The sequence below is a fragment of the Hipposideros armiger genome, unplaced genomic scaffold (genome assembly GCF_001890085.2).
Source record: "Hipposideros armiger isolate ML-2016 unplaced genomic scaffold, ASM189008v1 scaffold_201, whole genome shotgun sequence".
NCBI classification, from domain to species: domain Eukaryota; kingdom Metazoa; phylum Chordata; class Mammalia; order Chiroptera; family Hipposideridae; genus Hipposideros; species Hipposideros armiger.
The window spans coordinates 1,262,772-1,270,022 of NW_017731551.1; the positions used below are offsets into that span (position 1 = coordinate 1,262,772).

General features: G+C 42.4%; 2 protein-coding genes across 2 annotated transcripts in view; one reads left to right on the top strand and one right to left on the bottom strand.

The window, feature by feature from the left end:
• The window catches only part of CREB3L2 (cAMP responsive element binding protein 3 like 2), a 201,843-nt gene that overhangs the window by 157,147 nt on the left and 37,445 nt on the right, over positions 1-7,251 (bottom strand). The window lies entirely within an intron of this gene.
• Positions 1-7,251, top strand: part of AKR1D1 (aldo-keto reductase family 1 member D1) — a 42,708-nt gene that overhangs the window by 16,283 nt on the left and 19,174 nt on the right. Inside the window, exon 3 of the mRNA XM_019653276.1 lies at positions 2,348-2,464. Within this exon, the coding sequence (XP_019508821.1) occupies positions 2,348-2,464 (117 nt within the window). The remainder of the gene's footprint in view (positions 1-2,347; positions 2,465-7,251) is intronic.

Below are 7,251 nucleotides of genomic sequence, written 5' to 3' on the forward strand. Positions count from 1 at the left end.
GCAGCCTATGCCGTCACCAGCAACTCAGCAGCCCAGCTCCAGGTTGAGCTGTTGTTCAGCATCTTAGCTGTGGAGGGCACTGTCACTGGCCCTCATATGTGGGATCCGAACCGGGGCCCTCTGGCGTCTGAAGCCAGTTCTTAACCAACGTGCCACTCGGCCAGCCCTGGAGCAATTTAAATCTCCAGTGTTAAAAGTCATTATCCATTGAAGAGCAATCAGAAAAATAAGGCATCGTGATTAAAATAAAGGCCAGTGGAAATATAGGGCATATATCTGCAGGCAGCTTTGCAGGAGTCAAGCTGTACAACTGTGGAGAGCCTGTAATATAATACAATTCTCCTGAGGGTTCTAGAGAAAACAAGATGCTCCCCAGACCGTCTCTCCTCCGAGCTTCCCACTCAGGCTCCTTTCCAAGCTCTCCAGGGCTTTCGATTCCCCAAGTCGCCAGCCACTCATGGATTGTGATTCCTGGGAGCCACACGGAGCCACACTGTCCCAAAAGAGCAACCTGAAGCTTTTCACTTCGTGATAGCTTTACAATTTTGATTCCTAAAGATTTCATTATTATGCAGTCTCTCATTAGGGTAAAAACCAAACCTTAACCAGGTGCTCCCAACGTGTTTCCAAAGAAGAATAAACTTGAGTTCACAGCCTGAGGACATATGCCAAAACAGCCTGCCCAAAGCCAGAAACATTTTTTGAAGACTTGTTTTATCTTAAAATATTTTTATTGGGCCGGCCGAGTGGATCAGTTGTCAAGAGTTCAAACTCTTGAGCAAGCTCTTAACCAACTGAGCCACTCGGCCGGCCCCTGAGATTTTTTATTAATTTTTTTCAGCCTACTGAGATATAAGTGACATATAACACTATGTGAATGTAAGGTGTACCATGCTGGCTTCACACACTTAGATATTGCAAAATGATGACCACCAAAGAGTTAGCTAACACCTCCACCCTCTCACATGATTACCATTTCTTTTTTGTGGGGAGAACATTTAAGATTTATACTCTCTTAGCAACTTTCAAGTATATAATACAGTATTGTTAGCTATAATCACCATGCTGTACATTAGATCCCCAGAATTTATTTATCTTATAACTGGAAGTTTGTACCCTTTGACCAATGTCTCCCCATTTTCATTTGTAGCTGTCCAGTTATTGGCCTTTGCTGGGGAATGAGGCTGGGGTCTCCTACCTGACCATTTTGGTGACATGATCGGTTCAGCCAGAGATCCAGTAACTTCTTAGTAGGGAATGGCAGTGTTTCTTTGGGGTCTGAGTAAGAGCAGTTGAGAAAAAAGGAGCAGTGGAAGGGAATCAAAATCTTTGTGATAATTTAAAATTTCACCAGCTTCTGAGCTGTCTGTTACAATGTGAAGGACCCAGTGAAGCCACCCACACACCCATACTTCTTGCTCAGGTGAAGCACACCTTTTATCAGGGTGACATGAAAATAAAGTGCCAGGCCAGGTCAGCACAGCTATTCAGCTACATCTTTCCTAGTTTACACAGTGAGGAAAAGTTTAAGTGCTGAGAGTACAGTTAGGACATTAGCACTTTGCAGAGGAAGATTTTGTCTCTAAATTACGTCTTCCGTGATTCAGGTGGATCTTTGTCTGTGATACTATTGGGTTGTCGGAAAAGTCATGACGTATTTTTTTCTCTGTTTTTCGTTGCAAAAAATGTGTCATGACTTTTCCGACAACCCAATATATTCTGATAAAATTATGCTCTGGGTGTCACAAGTTGTATTAGCTTATCTATACTCAGGTTAAACTGCAGCATAAACATATTTTTGTGAAATAAAATGAGTGAATAAAATGTGTATGAAAGCTTTGTAAAGAATAAAGGGCTGGGGCCAGCCGAGTGGCTCATTGGTTAAGAGTTGGCTTGGGAGCGCAAGCTCAAAGCAGCAGAGCCACTGGTTCGGATCTCACATGGGCCAGTGACACTGCGCCCTCCCTCTACAGCTAAGATGAACAACAGCTTGAACTGGAGTTGGGCTGCCATGAGTGGCCATTGACAGCATAGGCTGCAGTGAGGCTGCCGTGAGCCGTCATGAGCAGCCATCCAAGAGACGGCAACCAACGGCCTCACCCGGGAAGAGCACAAAGATCACAACACCTACATGGGCCAGTGAAGCGATGGCCTCCACAACTAGACTGAAGAACAAAAGGACAGCAACTTGTCTGTGCCCCTTCCCCGATTCCCCAATGCTGTTCCCCTCCCCCAAATCCCCAACAAAATTTAAAAAAAAAAAAAAAAGAATAAAGGGCTGCATTATTGTAAAACAATTTAAAAATAGCATGAATGTTAGTTACCTACCCTCCTTTTATTCTTTCAGCTGTGGGCTACAAAGCTTGAACCGGAGTTTGTCCGCCCAACCCTGGAGAAGACGCTCCAGGTCCTCCAGCTGGATTACGTCGATCTTTATGTCATTGAAGTACCCATGGCTTTTAAGGTGAGTTCAGACCCCTAAAGGTTTGGCCTCTGCCCTTTGGCAACCATGAGCCAGCTGCTATGTGCATGAAGCCAGTTGGTTGCTTGGCGCCATAGAATGTTATGGCTTTGTTACCTCAAACCACACAGCACTGACCTAGCCAACAAATGCCTAGAAAGACTATATGTGACAGACTTGGGCCTAGATCCTAAGCTTCTTGATTCATAACCCAATGCACTTTTTATTATATGCTGTCTCTATAACTGTAGCTTAAACTCTCCATCGGACCATCACGTAGTTCCCACACTCTAGTCCATAGTCTAGTTGTCCAGCATCCAGACACAGCCTTCTTCCCATTCACATAGTCATGAAAATGTCCCTGCACCACACAATGCAAAATAATACGTACAACTGAAAACTGACTTACCCTCCAGCCCCTCCAAAGGGAAACAACCCAAAGAATAGACAGGTCTGTGGAGTCAGCTCTAAGATCGGGGTGTGATCTCTATTCCTCTAGTCCACACGAACTTCTTTCTTGAACTTTCTCAATCTATGGACTCAATGTTAATTTACCCACCAACAACACACCCCCATAGACATGGCAGAAGAGCAGTAACTGCTTTAAAATTTCATGGAGGGAAGGAGAGATTGACAGTGAGACTGGTCACTTGTGCACAAGGCAAATCAGACCCTGCTGGTCAGGAGGAACAAGGACTGTCCGCCATTGCAGCGGACAAATTCCTTCACGCAGCCAACCTGGCTGTGCCTGTTCTTCTTGTTGACTCTTCTCTATGGTCAGCTCCAAGATAGGCATTGAAGACTCCCTTTTTGCATCCTACGTCCTGTAGATAAAGGTTTGCAGGCTTCACAATGGCCTTGGTAAACAAAGGCTTTTATTGGTCAGCTTGGAACTTCACAGACAAGACAATATCCCCTCAAAGTTTGCTAGGCTTTCAGTAAATTCACATTCAGTGAGCTCCATGAAAAAGTAACCAAAACTAGAAATCGTATTGGGTCACATTTCTTATATCTAATCCTTGGCCTGTGGTTTCCGCATCTTAGCAAAGAAGCTCCTTGTTCTGCTCATCTGCTCAGTCCTCACCCTAACAGCCTCAGTCTGGCTTGAGATAATACAAGGGAGGCACAGGCAATGTGTTCCTTGCACCCAGTCTGCATCTCATTGGATGGTGCACCTTTGTTGGGTAGGGCATCCACGATCTGAGATCTTGCCCTCAGAGGGATACTGACAGCCAGAATTCTCCCGAAGTCCCATTTTATCTCCCTTTAGGATTCATACCTCCCTGTCTTGGCTGGCACTGACTTTTCTCGCTCTAGAAGGCTCAGATCTGATCTTCTGCCATTTTGGATGGTATCCAGAAGCAGAAAGTAGCTGTTTTAGCAAAATATCATTTTACCTCTTGTCTCACAAGCCAGTAGCAATAGGCACATTTATATTTCTTCAGGACCTGACTGAAGACTGCAAACACGGCCAACAAACTCTGACACCCAACATTTTTCTACTAAGTCCCCTAAATCTTATCTTAGTAGCCCCATTGTCTTCAGTCTCAAGACACAACAAGGCAACAATTTAACCAGATGCCACGCTACTGCATAGCAAGAACAGCCAGTTCTCAGCTGAATATAGGAAAATTCTCACTGTCCACAATCCCATACTGACCTCGCCAGTTCCATATTTTTTGTCCATTACCTGCCATACCCCAACACCTTTGTATTAGTCAGGACTCTTGTTACAAATGGCAGAAATCCAACTCAAATGGGCTTTAGCAAAAGGGGAACTAAGCAGTCCAAGGGTTATCTAATTCAGGCTCAACTGGTTCAAACTATGTACCTTTGTGGAGAAGGTAAACAGAGAATTCATATTCTTAGATGAGATCAAGGGTGAAAGACACAGAGAAGGCAAAACTTTGAGAAGGACATGCTTGTCCTTTCTCTATCTCCATGTTCAGGTTGGCTTCATTCTCAAAAATCCCTCTCTATATGATGGCAAAATGGCTATTGACATGCGGCACCCACATTACCAATACAACTGAAGAATTCAGAAGAAAAGAGATTACACATTAAAACCTCATAGAGAAATACTGATTAGCCTTGCTCCGGTCATGTGCCCATTACTAATTTTTGGTGTAAGGGCATGGGTGACTGATTGACATCTATGGTCAAGAGTGGGAGCTGGGTCAGCCCATACAAACAATATAGAAAGCGCTCCTCCAATAAGAATGGTAGAAAGTAAAATAATGGACCCCCGCTGTACTCATGAATAGAGGTCACTTGGCACGGTGGTAAGGAGCATGGACTCAGAGCCAGGCTGCCTAGTTTGAATCCCAAGTCTGTCACATTTGAGCCAGATGACTTGGTCAGGTTATTACCTGATCTCTTTACACATCACTTAAATATGGTACAGTGGAAACAGAAGGGGCTTTGGAGTCACACAAGAGGGACTGACTTTCAGACTTATTACTTACTAGCATAGTCACTTTGAACTTTCTGAACTTCAATTTCATTATCAGTAAAAGGAGATGATAATAACTAACTTGCCAAGTGTTGTGAGGGGTCAAAATTATATATATGAAATCACACATTGCTTGGCATTTCATAGATAACAAATGAAAGATAATAGTGCGAGATGTTCAGGTGGAAAAGAACCTTAGTAATTATATATCCCAACATATAGAATATCTTCATTTCACAAAAGAGAAAGTTAGGCCCCAGGCAATGAACCAGCTAACTCAGGTTTAAAGTCCATTAGAGCTGGGACCTAGAGTACATCAGGGGATCTGATGCCAAGCCCATGCTTATCTCCTATACTACACTGTCCCTTGGCCTTATCTTCACAAGGCAAACAATTCCTATACCCCGTGGACAACAGTGATTTTATGTTGTTGTTGTTTTTTATTTCAGGCTCTTGGCAGTTATGAGCTCAACCTCCTTCCTTACTCAGCTAACTTGGACTCTTGTTTAAATGGCAAATTTCTAAGCTGAGTTATTAAAATACAGGTTCTTTGCAAAGAACCTGTATTTAAAAGTGAGAAAACAAGAGTTTACTTCTCTGTGGCTGACTAATGACATAATATCTTTTTGGCGAAGGTAAACAAAGAATTGATATTCCTATTCTTAGATGGGATTAAGGTTCAAAAACACAGAAAAGGTCAAACTTTTAACAGTGAGAAGTGACACAATTTAATGACATGACCTCCCAACTGTACCTGTAATCTCTGCAATTGAGAAATCAATCTTTGAAGCTAGACTATCACATGCTTTTTGAATCTCATGATTTCTTTAAACAAAAATACCTTTCTTGCTAAAATAGCTTAGCACTTTTTTTAAATGTCATGGTAACAAGCAGACAATTTCAGAACGACAAAATATAAAACACAAAAAAATCACGGTAAGACATTTTTAAAAGATGAATGAAGTTACTACTGAGCAGGAATGAGAGTCAATAGCATGGGATTTCAGAGGGTTGCAATATCCTTCTAATACTGCCTTACAGTAGGAGCAGAAGTGGAGGAAAAAGACGATGGGCTTATCCAGATGAGGGACCCAGTGGGAGATTAAGGGGAACATCATAGAAATATCTAACATGGCTTCAGGGTTGATAAGGACTTAATTAAAATCTGGAAAAATAATAATTATTTAACAGAGTTCATGATAGAGGCATGCAACTATTCCAGAACAGAAGTAAAACTAGGAAATGCAAAAGGCAAGAAATGAAGGGCCGGCCAAGTGGCTCAGTTGGTTAAGAGCTCACTCACAAGTGCGAGCTCTGAGCAACAGCGGTTCGATTCCTGGCCCGAGCTGAGCGAGCTAAGCTGCCGCTGAGCTGCCAACAGGTGGCAGGATGGCTCAGCTAAAAAAAAAAAAGGGAAGAAATATGGAGGAGGGAGACTGGAGCGGGAATGTGGGCCATAAACATTGAGAAGTTCAAGGAGCTTGGAAATCAGAGAACAAAAGAGTAATTAACATGAATGATGATGTGGCATTGAGGAGAAAGGAGTCCTTTCCTGCTCTCAGTGAGACAGGAGGAAATTGAGACAAAACTGCCTTTACTAAAGAAAGTGTTATCACTAGGGGAAAGCAGAAGGAAAAAATCAGGGGAAAAAATGTAAGCATATAATAAATTTTATCTAATTGCTTGGTTTTCAATAAAAGATTCCTATCATCAAGGTCTACAAAGACTTCCATGGTTCCAACCAAATCCAATAGATACTTTCTTTCCTCATATTATTTGATCTCTTTCAACACAGTTGACTCCTATCTCCTTTAAACATTTTTTTCTTGTATAACATCACCCTGCAATGATTCTCTGGCAGCTTCTTCTCTACCAACCTCTAAATGTTGTTATGTCCAATACTCTATTCTCAATATTCTTGTTTTACTAAGTCACACCCTCTCTGTGAGTGATCTCACACAGTTGCATGGATTGAATACTATTTTATATGCTGAGGACTACCAAAGTTTGTCTGCAGCCATCACCTCTTTCTGAGCCTCTCTCTAAGACTTCTCTGTTCAATTGCCTCCTCAAATAGCCACTTGAATGTTTAATGGTCATTCAAACTCAAAATATCCAAGACAAAACTCTTGGTTCCTAACCCAACCTCAGAAAATGATTACCATCATCCATCCAATGGTAATTGGACTCATCTTTTATTTCTCTCTATCCCATTTCCAAGCCCAGAAGAAATGGGTCCCAATTTTATTTTATTTATTTATTTATTGTTAGCTGAGCCATCCTGCCACCTGTTGGCAGCTCGGCAGCAGCTCAGCTCAGGGCCTGGAATCGAACCGGC